Raw genomic sequence first — 25,073 nt, 5'->3', positions numbered from 1 at the left:
TTCAGGATTTGCCCTTCCACAGAACCCCTTCTCCCCTGGGGAACAAGGGGAGCCAGAAGGAGCGTACAGACCCTCACTAGGAAGGCTCCAAGCCATCAAGGGGATCTGTCGGTGGGACCTGGGCCTGCAGAACGTCAGTTCTGGGGGCCTCTGTGTTTCTGTGGTTGCATCCACATAACAGAGGTTCTTAGATTGTGCCTCACGTGTATTTGCTTCCAGAAAAAACAGGTCACCTGAACTGTTCTTCCTGCTGCGTGAGGGGCCTGGGCACAGGTGTGTACACATGTGCCTGTGACTGCCTGGGGTCCCCGTGTGTGTCTGAGTGAAGGAGCAGAGAAGCTGCAGAAATGGAGCAATGACTCAAAACTCACACCCAGCCCAGCGCTGGCCTGTCTAGCAGCGCTTAATAGTCATGAATAAAATACTCATGCATCTTGTTTATATACTAATGAACTTCATTATAAATACAATTAATCTCTCATTCTCCTCAGACACACCTCATGAATCTACTGAACAAGGCTGAGAGGGAGCAGCGTATATTTTATGGGCTTGGACAAATGTATAGACATGTACCCATGATTATAGTATCACACAGAGCAGCTTCACTGCCCTAAAACTCTCACTTTTTTATATACTGAGTTCTTTTCATTGAAGTATAAATTATATAAGCTTCTTCTATCATTCAATATTTTCTGGGGAAAAGGGAGTTAAATGCCTGTATTAGTTGGAGTACAGGCGAAGCTGCTGTATCAGTTCCGAGGAGTCTTACAAACCACTGCGTGTCGAGTGCCTGGGACGTGGTCTTTCCTTCCCTGGCCCTCAGCTCCATCGGCTACGCCTCTTCTCTGAGGGCCGGTTTAAGGCCTTCATTCCACAACGCAATGTACTTGCTCAGCTAAACGCACCCTCTTCCCATGTTAAATACAATGTTCACAGATACGTGGGACTTGGGTGCAACAGCATTTGCTTCATTGAAGTATTAGGTAGACATTTAAAGATTTATCCATTGCAATACTGCTAAGTTGGGTTTTTGTCTTCATATATTGAACCATTTTTTTAAAGGTCTGAAATGTTATCAACCCTAGGTTTTTGGCTCATGGGACTTAGTGGATTAGACAGCTCAGCTTCTCTACCTCAGCAACAGTAACCATAGCCCTTCTGCGTAGATGCTGACTCAGATCCTGGCCTCCCCTCCCCCCTGAGCCCAAGTCCCACCTTCCCTCTTTCCTGCTGGCAGAGCACACCGAGTGCCCGACCTGGACCTTCATCTGAGCACCTGCGGTGTTCTTTTCTGGTGCAGCAGCCAAGAACAAGACCCTGGACCAGGCCAGCTGGATTCAAATTCTTGTTCTGGCATTTACCAGCTGTGACCTTGGGCAAGTCTGTTGACCTCTCTATGCCCATCTCCTAATTTGTAAAATGGGACATGAATGACACCTGCCTTGGAAGGGTTGTTGTGAGGATTATATAAAAGAAGTGCTATGTGCAAAGTGCCTGGACAAGTAAATACAAAGTTCTCGTTTGCTGTTATTACAGTTCTGTTCAGAGAAGTGGTCGCCTCCACAGGATGCACCCTAGTGTTTCCAAAATTGGCTTGCTCCTAAAAATCACCTGGAGTATTTGATAAAAATACAATTTCCCTAACCAATCCCTTGAGGATCTGATTCTGTTGGTTAGGCGTGAGGCCCTGGTATCTACATTTTAACAAGGGCTCAAAATCTAGACTCAATCTCAATTTTGTAACCTAGGAATCACGTTAGACAAATTACGGAATCTCTCTGAGCCTCAGATTCCTATGTAAAATGGGGATAAAACCTGGACTGTGAAAAGCCAACACCACTAACATGTGAGCGTCAGCATGCCGCCCAGGCCTGAGAGCCCACCTTCACTGCCGCTTACTCGGCAGCTAGTTCTCACTGATGCGAAAGCTCACGCAAAGAGCCCCGAGACCGCCACGGAGTAAGAAGGCACACGCGGTGGGTACCAATACCTTTTAATGGTTTACATTGGTGTGGGGGTTTTTTTTTTCAGAAGAATTTTAACAAAAATACATGGAACTTAATATGTTTCAATACACTGGGCAATTATAGAATCTAAACAAGGCAAGTCCGTGAAGTATGATTCTTCTTAGGGGGCAGAACCCTCCAGTCCACGGAGCAGGGAGAACCACATGATTCGGCACAACTGTCTCACCCTGCCTACTATTCTGATTTCAGAGATTGGCAGACTTGGAGACAAAACAAATTTAAAAATAAATAAAACTCGACACAGTCAACCGCCTCAGGTCCCCCCTCAATTTTTCCTTTTCTCGTTTCCATCATGTAACAGGTGGGACGAGGGCATGAGGCAGGGCCCGGTGGGCAGGGGCAGGGGCTCTGCGGACGGAAGGCCAGGCACCTGCACGGGTTCCCTGAGGTGGCTCGGTGTTGTGGCTGAGACATACGAGCAGAGGGGAGCTGTGGAAAAGGTGCTATAAGAACTGCTGGCGGGAGGCCTGATGTCCACAGCCCACGTTTAAAATCCAACTTACAGAGGGAGAAGATGGCCTGAGTATCACCCGCATCAGTATATTCACACAGAAATCTACCTGGGAGTTAACACCCCTCGTGACAGCACAAGTTGGAAGGCTACAGAAGCACCAGCACCTCCACCAGGATCCCCGCAGGGACAGCCACGCATCCAACAAAAGGTGAAAACCACTTGGTTTTTAAACGAAAATCCTTCACATCCACCTGTTCAAAAATAACTTATGACATTAACAGCTTCCTTAAAAAAGCAATTACCACAAAAGAGTTAAATTCTAAGTGTGGAAAGACCTATTTTCCTATAAATGTAGTTCTTAGGAAGGGACGGATACATAATATATATGAAAAATAAAGCCGTGATAATTTGTGTTTTTAGCTTAAAGTTTTAAACAAGTGTTAAGTGTTTCAGCTCACTCAGACCAGCACCCGACGAACTGCTTTAAGGCGCAGTCTGCCTCCATGGTGAGTAACCATGGTGGTCGCACTGGACCACGAGGTTCCATGCAGTGGAATGTCGCCGCAGGCATGCTGGCCGAGTAGCATTTCCTTTCCTAAACAGAACTGAAAATACAGCTAGTGATGGAGCACATGGGGGCAAATTTGGCCAGAGTCAATCACACATTTACTTGCTCGACCATGTAACTTATTAGGAGACACTGCTGAAGAGGTGAGTCGAGTAGAAGAGAACATGTGAGTCCCAGGGCAGCTCCCATTCATGGGACGAGTCCATTAGTCTCCAAGTGAGCCAACTCTCGCCGCCCAAGCAACAGAGCACCTTATGTGCATACTCGAGCCACAACTTGCTTTGGATAAAAATTGAGTGCTAACACTTTCATCTCTAGTAATCATTAACAATTAACACCTGGAAGGAAAGAGAAAACAATAACCAACATTAGAAGCTTGACAGAGAGATAAGAAAAGCCAGAGAGAGTCATGCTGAAACCGCTTCGCCAGCTGTTCCGTCACGGCCCACCGCGTGGGCTTGAGGCCAGTGACTTCATGGACGCATCCCGCGATGCACTGCCGAAGGTCAGTTCCGAGTCCGTCATGGTGACCCCAGTGTGACGCTGCCTGCCATCCATTCACCACCTCCTACCCGTGAGATCCAAGGGGGCCCTGAGTGGTGTAGGCACAGGACACACAGGTGTTGAAGCCCAGGAACCTTCCTGAAGACTTCGCCTTGGATTTGGGCAAGGAAACACATTGGTGGTTTGGAGTCTTGGCAGCAGCATCCACACTGGGGCTTAACCTCAGCAGCCAGCCTGCAGGATGCTCGCCCCAGAGCGCTTGGTCACCGACAGAGTCGTGAATACCTGCGGAGGACACAGCACGACATTCTCAGTCACACGAGCAAATGAGTTCGGTCACACCATGAGTATCGAGGAGCTAAGTGACTACTTAAAATGAAAGAAACAGACGAGTAATACGACCAAGGATATCCCCAACTTCTCCAGAGGATAAAAGGGCAAAGCATTTTAAAACCAAGGCGGAAGAAAAATACTTAGGTTGTATCTAATGATGAACTTTATTAGCATGAGGGTGATTAAAACAAGGTACCCAAGTTGCCTGTCTATTCTCTAAAAAAACGCACCATGAAATATCGGGGCCCATAGAAAGGCATAAAGTGTATGAGTACAAACCCCCGCGGGCCGCCCCGCTCAGGGAGCTTTATGAAAGTGGTTCAAGTCCCACGTGGGCCCCTCCCTGGCCACCTCCTCCCTACTTCTCCCCAACCAGTACTGACCATTCCTACGAATTCCTCCCTGCTTCCTTTTGCAGGTTTTTAAAAACTTTACATGAAATGGCAAGATGGGGAATGTCCTTTTCTGCTACCTGCTTTCTGGGCTTAATGCTGTATTTCTGTAACTCACCGAGACAGACACATACAGCTCTAATTCTTCCATTTTTCACTAAATAGTATTCAATTAATACAGATTACTAGATATGCTATATACTATACATCCAATCATTCAAGCAGTGACTCCATTAGGAGTCCATATCAGGGCTCCTATGGCTGGCCATCCAAGCTATTGCCAATATGCCATTTGCAACATGCTCTGTGACATCCAGGAGTCTCCTCGCACCCAGAGCTAGAGGTACGAGTGCCGGGTTGGAGGGGAGGTGCAGCTTCAACTTGACTGCATTTTCAAGATGACAAACTGACACTCTCAGACCCAAGAAATAATGGCCAGTATCTGAGAACATTTAAAATAGGAAGCCAGAGGAAACTACACACAATTCACATCCAAAAAAACAATGATGAAGAAAGAGTTCATCCCTGTTAGCAAAGATATGTGAAAATCCTTGAAATAAGTTACCCTTTTATACCTTATGTAGAAAATTTACACTGAATTTTGCAACAATCTCATTAGCACTCTTAAACCCAATGCTGATGACGCTGTAAGCCAGTATGACTCTTTCAAAAAGCAATGAAGTTCCTTTGTTTAAAAAATGTGTGACTGTGAAAGAGAACAGAAAGCCAATATTCGATAATGAAAACAGCTGTTAGAATGAGGACATCATGGGTAACTGAAAATACCATCAACCAGGCTCTCTCTTCAATTTTTACAATGGAAGGACAATAAAGAGCCAGGGATGCACTGAAACAAATTTCAGGCTCATGAATGTGCCATCTTAAGTCTTCTTTCTTAGGAATTAATTTAGAAATAGAACTTGCAGGAGATTTGGAAAGAAAACAAAACCCATCAAACATGCAAGCAGATAAAAAAGAGCTCTTATCTGTTATTCTTATACTGACAACATGCTCATGTTAAAAAGATGGGGGAAGCCAATACTGCCATTGTTGATTAGTGCACATGAAAACCTGATGGGGTTTAATTTTTACAAGATTTTATTTGCACATAGCTGCTGTAGAATCTTCATTAAAACAATTTTAATAAATGAGCATAGAGGCTGCCCCTTCATGCTTTTCTGTCCTACACAAAGAACACTAACAAAGGGTCAAACAGTACTGTAGGCTTCACCTCACATTCACATCTGGCTCCAACACCTCCCAGCCTCACAAGACCCTCACTCTAGACTATGATTATGCTGACTATTAAAACAATTGATGTGGGCATTGAAATTCATTTAAAGACATTTCACAGGGGTCTTTTCTAATGTTCTTTCCTGTTGAGCTATTATATTTCCCCCACAAATAAACTTGATTAGTTGAAATTACTACCCCAAATGATGTACAATCAGTTTCCCATTCAATTACTGCTACTCAGATGTCCAGAATAAATTATCACCGCGCTATCATCACAGTGAATAATGCTAATGCATTACGGATGCTCCTGGCCCTAAGATTCCCTCAAATTGACTCCAACAGGCTTTCAGTTAAAACATGAGCAGTCCTCCGCCTCTTGGAGCAATTCCAGAAGGAAACCCTTTAGAAATAATTTTGCTCCAAAGAGCAAAGTCTCAACTGAGGAATTTGTCAACTTTTCTAAGTAATGACTCTTCAAAACCAAGGTTGCTCAATTGCCCGGGTTATTTTGTCAAAACGGTATAAAAGACGTCATTTGATGATTCATTCTGCCAACCACCCACAGCTGGCCTGGGAGCTGGGACTAGCTCCGAACACTTCAAAGCAGTGCTCAGGACTAGTTTTTAAATTATTATTCTTCCTAATCTAGTGTACTGACATTTGTGAAATTCAATAAAATATATTAGGAAAGTGAATTTTTAAAAGCCACATAACTTTTAATTATTAGATCACATACTGTCAAATTACTCTTCAAGTTTCTAAACCTTATTTCCATCCTTAACTCATTAAGGACCAGTAAGAAACATTCTGTGGCCAGCACTTTGAGCTGCACCCCTCTACAGTATATGGCTTGACAAGAAAACACAGTGGTCCAGTAGCAAGTCCAAGTTAGAACCCAGCATTTAGCATAGAGAAGAGTCCCTAAAATCCCCTACTAATCAAACTTCACTGTCCCTCCATTAAGCAGCTTTAAAAAAGATTTCCATAGTCAGGGTTAGTAGCCTTAGGCATTTCAAAATCTAATTTCTAAGCAAGTAGTTCATAACCAGGGGTTTAAAAAAATCCAGAGAAGCCTTTTCAAAGTACATATCCCTCCCACCCCCGATCCCCTTATAAATATTGAAATGATAACTATTTAGTTAAGCCACATCTATAATGAAACACCCTGGAGAAACTCAGCTAAAAGATGTATTCAGTCACTGATTATCTATCATATGCCAGAAACTGTCCAAGAAACTTTCCACACAGCATTGCTCACCAACCCTATGAGTTAGATATTATCTCTTTAATTGAATGCAGAAATTAAGCTCCTAAAAAGCTGGGTGACATGCCAGGTTCACTGAGAATTCGCTGAGAGAGATCACAACCCAGGTCTGTGTGTGTCCACTATGTTCATGGTCCTACCAATAAATCAGTTCCATTTTTAAAATTCTACGTCAAGTATTGTAGAAAGGTCTGTGGAAGTGGAGTATCATCTGTACGGGGTGGTGCCTCGGGAGCCAGGCTGATTGGGTTTGAATCCCGGTTCTGCCACCTCCAAGCTGGTAGCTGTGGGCAAGTTACTCATCCTGTCTGTCCTCATCTCACCTGTCAAATGGAGATACTACTGCCGCCTACCTCATGGACTTCTAAGGACTAAGTAAGTCAATACACAAAGAGCAGAGTGCCGGACACACCCAGGACACGCACAAACATCGGTGCCACCATCCAAGCTCTCCCCTCGCACCTGCTCTTGCGCCTGTCGCTCACTTCAGGCACAGATGTGAGTCACCCTCAGTTCTCCCCTGTTCACATTTCCCACCAGCTGGCCGGTACCTCCTCTCTTCCTGTTTCAATGGGTCAGTCTCTCAATTTCCACCGCCACCACCTCAGTTCAGGCTACCACTCTTGCCCCTAGTCGTGCCTCTTTTGGTCCATGTTTCAGTGTAGCAAGAGTGGTTTCCCTCAACGGTGAATCTGATCGTGTTATTCCCGCTTTAAGCTTCTCTCAGCTGAATGCCAGCACCTCAGGATAAAGCCAAAATACTCTGCACCTTGGTTTATGAGGCCGTATGCATGTGTAAGTGTGTATATATACATAGGTGTGTTTTTTAAACATCTAAGCTCTTCAAGCTACAGCAGTACTGAGGATCTTTCAGTTCCCTGAATGAGCCATGCTCTCTCCCACAAAGGCCTTTTATTTGGTGTTCCTTCTGACTGGCTAACCCAACACAGTCTTAGTCTTAGGCAAGACTCCCTCCTCAACCACCCTGCCCCGATATCCCTACTCCAAACACCACTGGATACTATTACCCTGTGCTAGCGCTTGACACACTGAACTGTAATTGGCACTTCACTCATCTGCCTCCCTGCTCTTAACTGCGTCTTAAATCCCTGCTGTATCCCCCCAGGTGCCCAGCACAGTGCTATGCACAAAGCTGCACAACAAATGAGTTTAGAGTAAGAGAGCACCCCTTTCTATATCATTAATCAGCCTCCAGCTTCGAAAAAAAGGGGGGAAAAATGCCCTTTCAAAGCAGTGGAAATCAGCTTCTGAGCTTCAGCGTCCTAAGAGAACCAACAGATGGAGATGCACAGCGGCAAACGCTTGGGCTCTCAAATGTGCCTGGTATATCAGGGAGAACAAGCCTCTGGCTGGCCTCCCTGCAGGCGGGGGCTTCAGGAAGACGTCCTGCCTCTTCACTGCACCTCTCTGCCCAGCTGGCAGCCATCCTGCCAGATGCTGCCGGGCTCATCGCTGCTGAATCACAACACTACAAACACCATAAAGGGAGGCGGTAGGAGCCAAGCTCTCGGCATTCTTCCTTCTAACCAGCCCTACGAGAGCCAAATTCAGATTAAAAAATTAGACATACAAATGTAAATTGAGAAGTTATCTTTTCATCCACGCTGGAGATGATTGTGGTAGCTTTTAAGTATCTTAGACTGGCATCAAAGTTTTTAAATATATTCACTGTTGTGGGTTGATTTAAGCCCCCCAGAAGGATATGGTCAAGTCTGAAGCCCCAGTACTGTAAATGTTGCCTTATTTGGAAATAGTGTCTTTGCAGACATAACCAATTTAAGATGAGGTCATGATGGGTTAGAGTGGCCCCTAATCCCCTTGTAATAAGGAAATCTGGACACAGGCACACAAGAGATAAGGCCATATGAAGACAGAGGCAGAAATTGGAGAGATGCATCTATAAGTAAAGGAACACCAAGGATTGCTAGCAACCGTAAAAAGCTACAAGAGGCAAGAGGATTCTTCTCTAGAAGTTCTGGAGGGAGCATGGCCCCGCTGACACCTTGATTTCAGACTTCTAGCCTCCAGAGCTGTGAGACAATAGATTTGTTGTTTTAAGCCACCCAGTTTGTGGTACTTTGTTATGGCAGCCCTAGGAAACTAACACACTCACCAAAAGTTACGTTTTTAAAAAAGTACTTAATTGGTTCCTTCCCTAGGCAGATAGTGATGGTCTTAGTCATTACACTGAATAAAAGGTATTATCACAGCACATTGTTTAAGAGCATTAATCTAGACTCTTTTCAATTTCTGTTATATTTTGTGAAGCTTAGTTTTAGTTCCCAAGACAATAGTTTTCTATGAATAATGCCTCAGTTACTGAATATGTTATTATTTTATGCTACTATCCCAGCCAGGTGCATAATAGAGGCGGACACTATCCCTAATACAGCCAAGCAAAAGAATGAAATACTTTCCCAGGTCTTTCAGCTGACATTTCATACTCAGCAAAGAGTTCAGTTGTATAAGGGCTGACCAGTTGGCAGGTTGCTGAATGAAAACTGGCAGGTGTGTGCAGTGGATGTGATTGTGTGCATGTGTGTGCAAGCACAAGGTACACTGGGGAAACCACTGACTATGGTGGCCAGACAACAGCCGTAATTTCAACTCCATACTTGAGCTGGTAGGAGATAGCTCTTCCCAATCTTCACCAAGTTCTCCAATACAGACACATTTTGGGTTTACAGTCCCTAGTTAACAGCAAGCATTACAATATTCAACTCCAGACAGAAGTGAAGAAACACTGACACCCAGAGGCCCAGAGTGGTCAATTTCTAATTCTGCTGTCATGTGCCTGATCTTTTAAAAGCATCGTTTTCGAATCTCATTCTCCGATACCAAAAGCTAAATAAAGAGGCACACTTATTTAGCCTTAAGGTGCCTCCAAGATAACGAGATCTGAAGCCCTTTCTGGGTGTGAATAGCATTATTAACTGACTGACATGAAAACAACTTAAAAGACATGATAAATAAAAGATTTAAGGTATATATCTATAAATCACTCGAGGCCTCTACAATTTAATAGCATGACAGTACTATCAAGTTCACACTAGGAACAAAGAACATTTGCAAGAGGAAAATATAGGTTCTAGAGATAGGCCTTCCTTTGAGGTATCCTCACTGATTAGGGAGCTTTAGGAGGCACAGAAGCAACTCAAGTACAGCAGGAAGAACACGAGCTCCAGAGTCCTGGATATCCCGCTTCTAAGCAGGGTGGTGTGCATTTTTAAACAGAATTATGTAATCGCAGGTGACCCACCTCTGCACAGACGGGGTGGATCCCGATGGTGCTGTCCAACTGCTGCTTGGTCAGTCCACACTTGAGTGCGGCTGCAAAGCCTTGTGTAACTTCTCCAGCATTGGGACCCAGCACGTGGAAGCCCACAACACGTTCCTAAGATATAAAATAATGTAATACAATTATGCTGATTTCTCCCCCCTTAACGGCCTACAGTATTTTCCCAGTCCACTCTAAAAACCCCATTCAGAAACAGCCACAGACTTATATTAATGCTTGCTGCTAAAAGCTGTTTAGGCTGAAGATAACTCCACATGGGCCAATAAAGAGTGGGGTCACATCAAGCAAAAAGGAAAAGACGAGAGCTGGCCACGAGTGATGACACGGCAAACACTGAAAGCAAAACTGCCTGCAACTCCAGAAGCTCAAAGTGTTCTGGATAATGTTTTCGAAGGGTAGTTGTGCCCTCATCTCCTCTAAATGGTTGTCTCAAAGCTCCAGATAAACTGCAATAGCTCAAACACTTAAAAGCACTCATTCAAATTAAAAATCATTTTGACTTGGGTTTTGAGGACTGATAGCACAATTAGACTTAAGTTACAATCTGAAAACAACAGAAAAATGTTTGGCAACTGAAATACCTGTGTGGGAATTATTTTGGATAAATTCTAAAACCCCAACTCAGGAGAAACTCTGCCAAGAGCAGAGAAATCTAATTCATTCTATTGTTCAGACTTTCAGAGACATCTCTGGCTGAGCTAGACTGTCTAATCCAATCTCCTCATAACAGGCAACTCAGGCTGTGGGGTGCAGAGCCTAAGGCTCAATCACTCTACAGAAAGCAATCACGAAAGTCATTCTGCTGCCAAAGTACTGTAACATATTCCACATTGGACTTACATCATTCATCCTGACAATCAGGGGTTGAGTATGGATAAATAAGGCATAAAATATACTAGGTCTTAAAATATACTAGAAGTACATGTAATAACATGGACAGTTCTCAAAAAATGAGATTAGCCCAGCCAGGTGTGGCTCAGCAGTTGAGCATCAACCTAGGATCCAGGAGATCGAGGTTCGGTTCCCAGTCAGGGCACACGCCTGGGTTGTGAGCTCCATTCCCAGTTGGGGGCGTGCAGGAGGCAGCCCATCAATGACAACTTTCTCATCACTGATGTTCCTATCTCTCTCCCCCTCTCCCTTCTTCTCTCTGAAGTCAATAAAGATATATTTTAAAAAATGAAATTAAGAACAAGTTACAGGCTTCTATTTAGCTGAGGATACCACTGAATTAAGCCACAATATATAGTTTACAGACACATCAAGGGGACAAATGTAAATATATGAACAGGTGAGACACTCCAACTTCAAGACTGTTGCCTGTGGGGCAGGGAAGAAATGATGAAAACAGGATCAAGAAGGAATATGAGCGAGATATCCCTACACAGACAAGGGACAACAGTTAACAGCTTGGAATGGACGCTGCCTGGGACTGAATTCCAGCTCTGCCATTAGCTAGTGCATGCCCTGGCACAATCACTCACACGAATAAATACACTAATAAACTTTTCACAAAACTTGTCTGGAAAAAAAAACAAAACTCTACCTAAAATTGTTCTTTATGTCAACTGTGTATAGCTCGCTATGGATTATCCTAGTATATTCACTTATTAAGTGTATCTATGATGACCTTTTCATGCAGAGGATTCAGGATTTCTTAGAACCCTGGGTTCTGCAAAAAGGAATCTGCAACTGTGCTTCTGTCTAGAGCAGTAACTTCTAAACAGAATATGTAGCTTAATTATATTCAAATCCCAGATAAGAAAATTGTGAGTTAATTGGACTTTTAACATATGGATTCTTTAGCATCATTTGCATTTTTACTGAGGACATTTTTACTTAAAGATTCCAGCTAAGTTAAAAATATCAGTTCTCATGCTTATAGTGTATGTGTACGGGCATACATGTGCCCTGAGTTACAATATAAAATGGGGGCAACAGTCAGAAAAGTCTGAAAACCAATGATTTATTCAATGGCTTTGTAAGTATGGAAACAAACTGTGAGATTAAGTAGTTTGCCTATAGGCCTTCATTATCAATTGTTACATGTAGCAGCAAGCAATGAAATCTTAAATTGGAACTCAAGAGCTTTTTTTTTTTTTTTTAATATATCTTTATTGATTTCAGAGAGAGGAATGGAGAGGGAGAGAGAGAGATAGAAACATCAATGATGAGAGAGTCACTGATCGGCTGCAGCCCGCAACCCAGGCATGTGCCCTGACCGGGAATCGAACCCCGATCTCCTGGATCCTAGGTCGATGCTCAACCGCTGAGCCACGCCTGGCTGGGCAAGAGCTCTTCTGATTACTGCTTTCTCATTTGTACCAGCTGCTTAGGATATAATGTTGCATTACTCCTGTTCTTTTTCGTTTTGTCATTATTTTTAGATAATCAATGACTTAACGGGTTCCCTTTCATACATGCAAACAAAGAGTTCTCAAGTTCTCCCTCTGGTTCCTTCACTCATCGAATTTAACTGCCTGCTTCCTATGTGTCAGGCTCCGTGCCAGTGAATCTGAGGAAGAGTAAGCTGTGTCACCATGGTCCTTGCCCTCAGAGGTTTATGCAGCTGGGGAGATCGACAGGTAAAGCGGTAAAGGAATGCAATGTGTGTCATGTGATCAAACTAGAGCTACATATTAAAAACAAAATGAGATTAGTTGAAAGGATTAAATGAGAATTCCACTTACGTTGTCTTTCATATTACAGACAATTTTTGCGTAGCATTTGTTGCTATCTCTTGATGGAATCGTCCATTCCAATGGCCAAAAGTAACTATGGTAAACCTAAGAAGATATAAGCACAATTATACCCATCATCTTAAGAAGTACGTTTGTCAAACACTACCTGTGGTACAAAAACAGTGGAGGCTCTTCAGTAGTTAGACTTTCATTAAACAATAAAATTCATACAAAAACAGACTCATAGATGCAGAGTCAAACTGATGAAGAGGAGGGGACTGGGTGAAAAAGGTTAAGGGATTAAGAAGTACAGATTGTTAACAAAATAGTCACAGGGATGTAAAGTTCAGCACAGAAAACATAGTAATATTCTAATAAGTATGCATGGTGCCAGGTGGGTACTAGACTTATCGGGGAGATCACCTTGTAAATTATATAATTGTCTAACCACTATGCCATACACCTGAAACGAATCTAAAATAATACTGAATGTCAACTGCTATTTAAAAATAAAATTAAAAAAACCCACAAAACACCCCCAATAAAATTCATAGAATAAGTAGGAGTCCAGTGAGAAAGTAAATGACTTTAAACTCCTGTTGTCAGAGCCTTTTGCTATACACTCATCCCTTAATTACATCTCAGGCTCAAAAGAGTAAACCTTAAGTCATAATAACAACAAAGAGCCAGAAAGAAGTCATGTCATTACTTGCGGTTTTGCATTAACATATGGATTAAAACAACAAAAACCCCCACTATCTTGTTGCCTGAGAAGAATGACAATTTTGAGCAGGAAACAAGTAAAGTGCAGCAACAATTATAGCAATTACCTAGTTTTCTTGTTTAATGCTTCCAAAGACATTCCCTCCTTTGGCTTTTTTCACCAAAAGTATTGAAGGGAAGCAGAGAAGGAGGGAGGGAGGACGGGTAAATAGAAGGACACAGGCATCCTTATCGATGTTTCATATCCTTAAGTCCTGGATGACTAAAGGGATTTATTTTCTCCTCCAACTGCTAGCCTCAAATCTGAACATATGGCTGGCTACCTTTTAAAAACATACTGATTACGCAGACATTATAACAAGTGTTCTTTTATATTATAAAATGATGTGAATTTTTCTTAAAATGTGGGTACCAAATTGAATGTACAGAATCACAGTATAACAATTATATAGGAAAAAGATGATTAAAGAAATTATATCCAATTGCTAACAATTACTGTGACAAAAAAGAGTAACTGTTTCCTACTTCCCTTACATTTTCCAAAATTTCAACTCAAATGCATTACTCATACAATAACAAATGCAAATTCTAATAAAACAAAACCCAAAGATGGTCTGTCAAGAGATATGGAATGTATATTAAGAACCTTAAAATTTAAATACTTCTTGATAGGAATCTATTCTCAGAAAATAATCAGACAACGAATAATGAAGAGGCTCATCATTCTATTGAGAGTGAAAACTGAACAACCTAATAAAGAGTGCGTGTAACAGATCACTGTACAGCACCCTGAAAAGAAGTGTTACACAAGCCATTTTAAAATGGTGTTTTTAGGGGGGAATGCTCATGACTTAATATTAATTGTAAAGTAGGACAGAAAACTGCATGCAACTTATTCATTTTTTTAAAAATTTAAGGCATACATATCTACACAAAATTATACATACATACATAAAAACACACATAAATGCTTAGAGATAAGAATATCCCAAAATATTAACAGCAGTTACCACTTTATGAATTAAAATTTCCTATTTTATATTTTCAAACTTCCTATAATGAGGATATATTATGTTTAAAATCAGAAACAAGTTAATAGTGTGCTACTAGTAGACCAAGATATTACATGCCACTACTAATGCATATAATGAAGAAAAAGATTGGTAAGAGATTTAAAACAGACTCACATCCTAAAACTGGTTCTGATTCACAAATCTGGTCTTTTAGAAGGTTTTACTAAAAACTTTTCCCCCAATGATTTAAAAAGCAGCAATCACTTTGTGTAGCATTATTTGTGTATATGAAAATAGTGTACTTCATGTGCATTTTCCTTGACTCTGTGATAAAAGGTGAGTGGTAAAGTTAATATAAATTAGAAGATGACGGTAGAGGGGAAAAACCTAATAGAACAGAAATTTCTTATTTTTTTCTTTGTATTTTCCCTTTTTCCAGCAATACTGTTTTATTTTTTTTTTTTAAATATATCTTTACTGATTTCAGAGAGAGGAAAGGAGAGGGAGAGAGAGAGATAGAAACATCAATGATGAGACAGTCACTGATTGAGCCCACAACCCGGGCATGTGCCCTGACCGGGAATCAAACTCCAATTGCCTGGATCCCAGGTTGACGCTCAACCACTGAGCCATGCCCGGCCGGGCCCCAGCAACACTGTTTTAATAATTAAACAAACAAACAGTAGCCAGGCCAGGCGTGGCTCAGTGGTTGAGCGTCGACCTAGGATCCAGGCGATGGGGGTTCGATTCCTGGTCAGGGCACATGCCCGGGTTGCGGGCTCAATCCCCAGTCGGGGGCGTGCAGGAGGCAGCCAATCAATGACTCACTTACCATTGATGTTTCTTCCTCTCTCTCTCTCCCTCCCTCCCTCCCTCCCTCCTCTCCTTTCCTCTCTCTGAAATCAATAAAAATATATTTTTTAAAAAACACAGACAGTAAAAGTAGTTTTAAAAAGCAGAAGTATGATTGGGTCAACTGACGAAACTGAAAAATAGAAGGTAGGTCAGATAATCAATATTAAGTCTCCTAAACATGGTAACTACCCTGTGGTTTTATAAGAAAATGCCCTTGTTCACAGGAAACACATAATGAAGTATTTAGGAGAAAAGGGGCATGCAACTTACTCGCAAATGGTTCAGGAAAGAAAATACACAGAGATACACAGAAATAGAGAAAGAGAGGCTATGAAACGTAAAAAACAAATGGGCAACCCTGCCGGTGTTGCTCAGTGGTCAGAGCATCAGCCTGAGCACCAGTGGGTCACAGTTTCAATTCCCGGCCCCATCAGGGCAGCTCAGGAAGCAGCCAATCTATGTCTCTCTCTCTCCCCCGCTCCCTTCCTCTCTCCCACGCTCTCTAAAAAAAAAATCGATGGAAAAAAATGTCCTTGGTGAAGAGTAACAAAACAACAACAAAAACACACAAATGGGCAAAATGTTAATAATAAGTGAATCTGGATAATGGGTATACAGAAGTTCTTTGTACTATTTTTCTACTTTTCTGTATGCTTGAAACTATTTTTAATTTTGAAAGGAAGGCGGTAGTAACTTAACATCAGAGTAAAGAGTAGAACTTACCTCAATATTTTCTTCCCCAAATTTCTCCACAGCTTTCTCTTCAGAAAGACCACAAGCACCATATTCCAAAGGAGTAAACACAGTTGTTGGAACGTTTTCATAGTCACACTGTTTCAAAATGGAGAAGAGTTACAAGAGAAACTATAACTCTAAAAAGGGTATGCTTCAAAACAGTTCAAAATTAGGGGAGGGAAACAGACTAATACATTTCTACCAAAAGTATGGGAAGTCACAATCCCAGATATAAACCTGCTATGAGAGAGCCATGAATTGATGGGATGAAGTTTGGGCAGAGGTTCAAAGTCTGGCAAGACTAGTCTTGAGTAATGATTCATGCGATGTTAACAAGGACGTGCTTTCTCTCCCTTTAATAAAGCAGCCAAAGCAACATGAGTGTACCCGAAGCTGATGGTCTCCGTATCGGTGACTTTGATGGCAATTTAATTAAGTAAATGCATATTAAGAGTCATAGAAAATATTTTCTACCTTTTGGCCCAATAACCCCACCCTTAGGCATATATAATACTAACTTAACATACAGAAACAGCTGCGTGCAGTAACTGGGCAACGCTGTAGTTCTCTTCAACAGTGGGGTAGCTTTAACATGCAAATAAGGAAGTGGCTCTATAGTACACACACTCGATGTAATGTTACACAGCCATTAAAATGAAATTAAATCCACAGAAACAAAAAAAGTTAATGATTCTAACTATTTCCAAAGCGTATTTTATGTTAATAGGCATAGATGATAAAAGGGTTCTGAAGTCAAAGAAGTTGTAAAAGGCTGTATTAAGCAAATAAAGAAGTTTCTCAACTACCAGATTTCTCAGAGCCTTTAAAATGCTGATGTGAACTGTGAAAACTGTTATTATGTAAATGCAAAATATGTTTGTAAATGTTCTTTGGTAAAAAGCTACCCAGTCACATTTGCCCACAGACGTGAGCCACTCTGAGTTTGAAACATGAGAAACTGAATTCTCACTCTCTGAAACAGTAGGGGGAAATCTTTAAAATGTGCCTCCCTCTATTGTTCCCTCTAGAAACAATAAACATAATCCTTTTCCTCCAAGAAGAACATTAACCTTTGGAGTTCTAATTCATCAGTCAAGACAGACACCCACTAACAGCCACAATGGTGTACTGGGGACCGGATTTACCTCCCTGCTTTACACAACTAGAAAATCAAATATGAAGCAACACTTTCTAAACACTGTGCAACAGCTGCAGGGCAGAACCCTGGAGGATGGAGCTGCACAATGAGTCTCCTGAGATCTGGGCTGAGTGCTGACCTGTAAATGTCTCAGAGGAAAGTACTCACAGGTGAGTAAAGAAACACTGGAAAGCAGTAGGCCCCCAAATGACCAGAGCTATAACAGGGCTGAAATAGTACCTGTTCCCACATTCAGAGTAGAAAGAATTCATCATGTAAAAGGAACGGGGTAGAGACCCCCAAAGGGCATCAATTTAGTGGTGAAACTAAATCAGCCCTAGGTGAAATGTTGCTGTAGCTAGACCCTAAAAAAGCTTAAAAGCAAGTTACAAAGGGATAAAACTAATTTTATGTAACTTAATGGGCTGTCAGAACGAAGTCAAACACTGTATAAAGGAACTCAACAAAACCCAGCACTGAACAATGTAGAATGTACAATATCTGCATGTACCCAACAGTAAGTATCCAGACATGTGAACCAACCATGAGAAAAATCAACCAATAGAAATAGACACTGAAAAAAAGATGATGGAATCAGCAGAGGATATTAAAAGGGCTATTATAAATACGTTCTGTCTATTCGACAAGGTAAAGGAAAACATCAACCTGCTGAGGAGAAAAAAGAAAAATTTATTTTAAATAAATAAAACTTGTAGAGATGAAAAAGATTATTTGAGGCTAAAACCATACAGATTGGGATTAACAGCCCAAGACAGTGCAGAAGGGAAAAAATCAGTGAATTTGAAGACATGGCAATAGGCTCTCTAAGAAAATGAAGCACTGTGATGGCGCAAGGGTTGGGGAGACACAGGCTCAAGAGCAGAGATCACAGAATCGTATCAAGTGAACCAACATTCCTTAACTGAAGGCTAAGAACAAAAAGGGGAGGGACAGAAAAAAAAAATAATTGAATGGCTGAAAATTTTCCAAATTTGGTGAAAACTATAAACAGATAAATCCAAGAATCTTAGACACACCACCAGCAGAAAAATAAAGAAAAGCATGCCGAGGCATGCAATAATCAAGCTGCTAAAGAACAATAGAAAAAATCTTAAGAGTAACAAAGATAAAAATGATAGCACACTTCTCTTTTGAATCTCTGCAACCACAAGACATTGGGCAAATCATTAAAACATGTAAAGAAACCCTGTGAACCTAGAACTCTATATTCAGTAAAAATATCTTCCAAAAAATGAAGACCAAATAAACTTTTTTCTTCAGACTTGGGGAGCCTTCCCCACCCCATTCCATGTTCAGTTCTTACTTAGGTATTCTTAGTCCTAGGGTTTCCTTCCTTGTTTAACATTTGAGAGAGAATTCACATACCATAAAAGTCACCTTTTCAAAGTTTACAATTCGGTGGTTTTTAGTATAGTCACAAAGTTATGCAACGAGTACCACAGTCTAATCCAGAAGATTTTATCACCCAAAAAAGAAACACTATACCCATTAGCAGTCACGCCCCCATTCCCCACCCTCACCACCCCCCCAGCTAAATCACCATGAGCAGACATGCACTCAATAACTGTTCCCATGAAACAAACCTAAGAGTTTAATTTCCTACACTGATTTTTAAAAACCACATTAAAATATTAATAGAACACATTCAACATTCCAAGAGCAGAAGACATATTTTTAGAAAGGACAGGGAAATAAAGCCTGAACACTGGTTTAAGCAGCTCTGTACACTGACATTATTACCTAGGTCCCCAAATCCTTTTACATAGCCTAGATAGGTGCCATAACAAGACTTCTTAATTTGGTAATAATAAAATTGATAGAAAATGTAACTATTATGCATATATGGAACATAATAGTGCTGAAACTTGATTAATGGAGCTCATTTTATTCTTCATGGGATTCCAAGAGTGACAGTTTTCTTAATCACAAAGGAATAGCATTCTTAACAATGTCGTTTGGAATTCAGTATAAAGCACATCTAGGATGCCATCATCAAAATAACTATAGCCTGGCTGGGTGTGGCTCAGCAGTTTAGTATCGACCTAGGATCCAGGTGATCGGGGTTCAATTCCCGGTCAGGGCACATGCCCAGGTTGCAGGCTCAATCCCCAGTCGGGGGTGTGCAGGAGGCAGCCAATCAATGACTCTCTCATCACTGATGTTTCTCTCTCTCTCTCTCCCTCTCCTTTCCTCTCTCTGAAATCAATAAAGGTATATTTAAAAAAACACAAAAAAAACACTATAAATTATTCAAGACCGGGGAAATTTCCCAACTATCCCTAAAGAGAAAACTGGGTGCATTATTAAAAGCAGTGTTTTAGTGGGTAACAGCATGACACTCACCTTGACAGTGGAGCCAGCATAAAGCCTCTGAGCCAGCAACCTCCCTGCCTGGATCGCTACGGGGGTGAGCTCTGGCTTCCCCTCCAGTATATCGCCAATGGCATAAATGTAAGGCACGTTGGTCTGCTCTTCATCCGTGACAGGTATTTTTCCATTCCTGCAAATTCATTCAGTTAAAAATCATTAATTACCACTATTAATTAAGTAGAACAAAATCCCATTTATCCTCAAGAAGCCCAAAATTGTGACTCCAGCTGAGGGCAATGTTCTAATGTATTTCCAAATAAAACAACTCAGAGGAAATAAAAGCTTAGAGACCATTCTCACTGCTCTTTTGAAAACTAAGGGAATAAGGAAACTATTAAGAACCCCTGGAGTGGGAGAACTAGAGCATAGCGGCTGAGACTAAGAATTCTAAATGGTAGTGACCAGGCCCGTGAGTTACACCTCAGCAGTCTTAGGAGAGGCACTTGCCGTCCCCAAGCCTCATTTTCCCACCCACAGATGGGGATAATGATAACGGCAGTAGCAGGGAAAGAGGAAGAGCGCCTTCCTCTACCTACCAGAAGGGGCTGTGAGGAGCCAGTGAGAGTGCGCATAAAACTCAGCACAACAGGCCAGAGGGTTATGAAAAAAATGAAGGAAAAATAGTCCTCCCAGTAAGATCAGAAATCTCTTCTCCTGAATAAATGTGGTTCCTGCAAGGATTAACTAACAAACAGCTTGCACTTCCCCAAGGAAGCCTGCCATGCACAGCAGGTGCTTTTACTTGGATGTACGAAAGGCGACACTGGGAAATCCCCCATGCCGCTCCCATAAGCACATACCAGAGTCTCAGTTATCCGGTACAGGGGTATAGTCCAAAGGATTTTAACTTTTAAAACCCTTGAAGAAATACAAGCTTTCATACTTGCAGCAGAAATGTAGTGACCACTCTAGTGATCCTAAAACCCAGCAGCTTTAAACATGGTTCAAATCTGCATACTGAGTGAAGCTAAAACACACACCAAAATTAACTGGGGGCTGGATCTTTTTCTGCACACGGATTCATTAAGGAAACAAAAAGCAAGCCAGTACAGCTCTTTTAGATTTTGAAAGGATGCAAAATAAAATAAAATAAAGTACTGTGAGTGGCACTGGAAGACTTTTTCTGAGCTTAAAAAGGGAACTCCCCAACTATGACAAAAATTGACTTTAAAAATGTAAAACGCCAGTAGTAATCAATATTGTAAGTACCTGAAATAGTATACAGTAAGATACAGAAAAGATTTTTTTCTTACTTTTCATTTATCTTTACCCCCACGGTTTCTAAGCCAATTTTTCTTGTGCAAGAATCTCTTCCTATTGCCAGCAACACCTGAAAAATGAATATATAGTGACTATAACAAAAAGGCTTTGCATGAGTTATTTAATCATTATTTTTTCTGCTTGTTAAGCCAACCTGATTTATCCAGACCTGGAAAGAAATATTTCATTAAGAAAATAATGTAAGAGTTTAAACAAATTACAATCTTTAAAAAAAATCCTTTAAACATGATATAGCAGAAATCCTTATCTATTTATTAAGAAAAACGGAGTTAACAATTCCTTCACAAACCTAGATAAGATTAAAGACAAAGACAGCACAGCCTCTGACTGAATGGGAATAGAACCAAGGGTTTTGGGAACAGCAAACAGCCATTTCAAGTACGCAGCAAATACCCAACAAGCACACTATTTGCTTTCTAATGAAGTAATGACCTGGGTCCATTCCTTACCGTATTGTACTCTCCTTCGATGATTTCGTCACTATTGCTGGACTTAGCTATTACCCTGAGTCGGCCTGGTGTCCCTGCTTCAATTTGTTCAACCTACAAAAGTGATAAAGTTTTACTCAACAATAAAGACATGTATCAAAGTGGATAATTATGTCTTCCCTTTCTATCTGGTTAACCCCAAGTTAAAATACAGAATCTGGTTTAAAAGGTTTTTCATGTCCCATTTAACTCGTCCGAACATCATGAGGATGATTCGATTCTCTTATTAATCCCTTTTCTCGCTGTTTAATGTTTGCTAGAGGGGCTTTCTTTCAATAGTTCTTATGCAGAATTCAGAGAGAAAAGGGAAGGGGAAAGGCAGAGAAAGCAGACTACAATCCCAAAATCAAACCAATGACTTACTGTCTTATAAGTCACCCAGAACCACTAATCCCCTGGAGAGTCACTGCTGCTCAAATTCAGGTTCTCTTTTGACTACAGATGCTCAGCTTTGTCGACAAAGGATAGACATGGGGTAGGTCAATCACCATACAGATAACATCTAAAATGCCCTAAAAACCATAGTGGGCAAGTATGTGTATGCGTTTGTCATCACTAGGGGATGTCCTCAGTTCTGAAGGACACAGGGAGGAAACGAGCAGCCCTGTTCTTGTGCTATGGTGAGAGTGAACATACTAGCCTACTACACATAGAGGTCAACAGTAACTTACAGACTGGGTAACAGTGAGAAACCCTATTACCTAGAGGCTTCTGCAAATATGTACTGAACCTCTGCTGTCTGTGAATGACAGCCAAATCATGGGTTTCTGTAAAATATTTACTGGGAGAAATCCATAAAAGTAACCTATAATTTCTACCCTACCTTTAAAATACAACCACTCTGTATGGGAAAAATGTCAAGGTTGGTTTTATTTTCAACATCAATAGGTAGTAAAGATTTCCTTCTTGACTCCCTTTTCTTATACATTTAAGCTCCTTTGAACATGCTAAAAATGTCTTTCCTATTTAAGGTACAATGTTCTAATCTGTGGAGAGAAGTTGAATTGGTCCATGGCTTGCTTAGATTTGCTTAAAAATGATAAGGGCCTCACCTCTAATTCCTTCTTGCCTTATTCACTTTTCTGTTCCAGTCAGGCCTTTTCTGTATCCCGAACAATTTCTGCATTTAGAACAATTTTATTCCCCACAGCAGTTTTGCTCATACTATGTTCTTTGCCCAAAATGCACTGTATCCCTCCTTTCTGCAGAAGGCTGCTGCCACTCAGTCACTTTATAATACAGTACAGCAAGTGTTCACTACTAGCGTCTGGGAGATCAGACACCCTGGTAACCCCAGCAAAATGTTATGTGCACAGACAGTTTTATTTCACCAGGGATAGTCCACCAGGTTCTCAAAAGAGCCCACAACTCCCCAAATGTTAGGATATTATCAAGGAAGATGTTACTTTTCTATCAGTGCAGCATATACAGATAGCCACTGTTTTCTAATCATATACCTCTACTCCCTAAAAACAGCTACAGCAGGAAGTTTGCTACTCAATCCTCACAACCATATACTGAGATAGATTCATCTTAGACTTACTCTGAGCCAGGAACTGTCTTTCTAATTGTAAGCTAATGTGATAGTCACAAAAACTGAGATAGGTGCTCTTACCATTCCAATTTTATAGAGGAAACTGAAGCTCAGAGAGGTTAAGTAATCCCCCCAAAGTCATATAGCAAGAAACTGGCAGAACAGTATTACATCCAGGTCATTCTGACCCCAATGCTCCATGCTCTATCAACATTAAGAGATTCATGGTTATGCATGAAACTACATCAACTCACTGAGCAATTTTTAAAATGACAGCTAAAATTCCTTAACTTAAACAAAACAGTCCCATCCTCACCGGCCCTAAAGGAAACTAATAATCTGAGATACATGAAGTGCTTGATCCTGTCACACTTACATATCAAACATCTGTGGTAATGTTAACAAGTCCCAATGTAACTTGGCATATTGTTCGGCCTTTTCAAAAGAAGTTTAAATGAGCAAAATAGGCCATCGACATAACAAACCAGATAACTGTTCTCAGGGAAGCAGGAATAATACAGCACTTCTATTGCCTACACTGTACACCAATGAGAAATGTCTTATGGGAAAATTTTTTAAATCAGCCTAGTCTTGAACTCTTACTCATTAAATCACTGGTGTAGATGTGTAACAGATGAAAGATGATAAAGGAATGCATAAAGGGAAGTGTGAAACAGAAGAGAACCAAAGGTAAGAAAGTAGAGAAGGAAATGAAGAAAATTGTTATTCTGCAAATAAGTGCAAAGCTATTTAGCTAGTAGGCAGTACAAGTTTATATACCCCTCTCACACAATTGAAGGATTACAGCATTCCTAATGTTACCATGCTGAAAGGATGCTTCGATTGCCCACCCAACTCTCTCTCCTAACTTTTAACATGAGTATAGAATCAACAAACTTACAGGCAACTCCACTTACCTTTATTGGCACAAACTGCCTTATAAACTTGACACCATGTTCTTCCATATGTTCACCAATTTTGCTGGCCATGTCCTGGTCAAATCCTCTAAGGAGAATGGACCGTACCATAACAGTGACATCTAAACCAATGCCAGCAAGAAATCCAGCACATTCCAAAGCGACATAGGATGCTCCGACCACCAGGGTCTTACCCGGGCAGTAAGGTAAGGAGAAAAGGTCATCACTGAAAAGAAATTTTTGTAAAAAAAGGAATAAATAGAAAAGTGTTCATATGTGAATAAAGACCAAATCAAAATAAGTATTCTTACTTTCTTATGAGCAAGACACTTTTCAGATTTAAGACTTTTAATTAGCTTCACATGTAATATACGAAAAGTTTTCATAAGGTCTTAGACTTTCCCTTTTTTGCCACCCAGTTGCTTGGGGAGCAGCTCGGGCTACCCTGGCCTCGCACAGAAACCGTGTACTTCTGACAGTAGTCCAACTCACAGGCAAACAAACCGATTCGGAACTGTCTGGAACAATTCTCACTAATGTGTTTAATATCCTACACGTTGAAAACCCAAACCCTCATCCTGCCACTCAGCTCCCTCTGTGGTGGAAAGCCTGTTATTTCTTATCTGGAACACCAATTATCAAGAGTGGGGAGGACTGGGAAGACGCAGCATGCTGGGTTGTACCGTAAAAGCCAACTATGAACAGTAAAATCCAACAAGATCGCCTCGAGAGAAGAATACAGAAGACATGTGATATCACAGAAGCACCATTAGAAAATGAATTTTTTAAAATATGAAAAGGGAGCCTATTCAAGATAACAAAGGCAACAGATGCCATATGAGCTGCCCCTATACGAAGCACAAAGGAAATAAATCATATCCCTCCCTCCCCAACCAAAAAGGGTGTGAAAAAAAGTAATTTATAACATAATCAGATACTCCTGAAAAAAAAGCATCCAAGAGGACATATTTATCAACAATCCGTCTTCATTTCTTCATAATTTAAAACATATGATAAACTATGTCACCAGTATTATCACTTGATGGGCAAAAATAAATCACTTGGCAAACCTTCTTGCTTGACTCGCTTATTTCATGAGATCCATCTGCACTGACACTGCAACCATTCAAATAACAATGGGTAGGGACTAGGGTCTGATAAATCTAATTCTTTTAGTGCCCACCCTGCAAGTGTCAAAGCGTAAGGTATTAGGTGATCCT

The 25,073-nt window shown here is 41.1% G+C and overlaps 1 protein-coding gene across 1 annotated transcript in view; it reads right to left on the bottom strand.

The window, feature by feature from the left end:
• Window positions 1-1,977: 1,977 nt before the first annotated feature.
• TXNRD1 (thioredoxin reductase 1) overlaps window positions 1,978-25,073 on the bottom strand; it is a 75,125-nt gene continuing 52,029 nt past the window's right edge. Inside the window, exons 9-16 of the mRNA XM_016223197.2 lie at window positions 23,854-24,079; window positions 21,364-21,456; window positions 20,887-20,963; window positions 19,607-19,763; window positions 16,093-16,200; window positions 12,788-12,883; window positions 10,059-10,193; window positions 1,978-3,838 (exon numbers count right to left, since the gene is read on the bottom strand). Coding sequence (XP_016078683.2) covers window positions 3,770-3,838; window positions 10,059-10,193; window positions 12,788-12,883; window positions 16,093-16,200; window positions 19,607-19,763; window positions 20,887-20,963; window positions 21,364-21,456; window positions 23,854-24,079 — 961 coding nt within the window. The 3' untranslated portion in view covers window positions 1,978-3,769. The remainder of the gene's footprint in view (window positions 3,839-10,058; window positions 10,194-12,787; window positions 12,884-16,092; window positions 16,201-19,606; window positions 19,764-20,886; window positions 20,964-21,363; window positions 21,457-23,853; window positions 24,080-25,073) is intronic.

The sequence above is a fragment of the Miniopterus natalensis genome, chromosome 2 (assembly GCF_054644295.1).
Source record: "Miniopterus natalensis isolate mMinNat1 chromosome 2, mMinNat1.hap1, whole genome shotgun sequence".
In the NCBI taxonomy this organism is placed as follows: domain Eukaryota; kingdom Metazoa; phylum Chordata; class Mammalia; order Chiroptera; family Miniopteridae; genus Miniopterus; species Miniopterus natalensis.
This window is presented reverse-complemented; position numbering and strand designations above follow the sequence as displayed.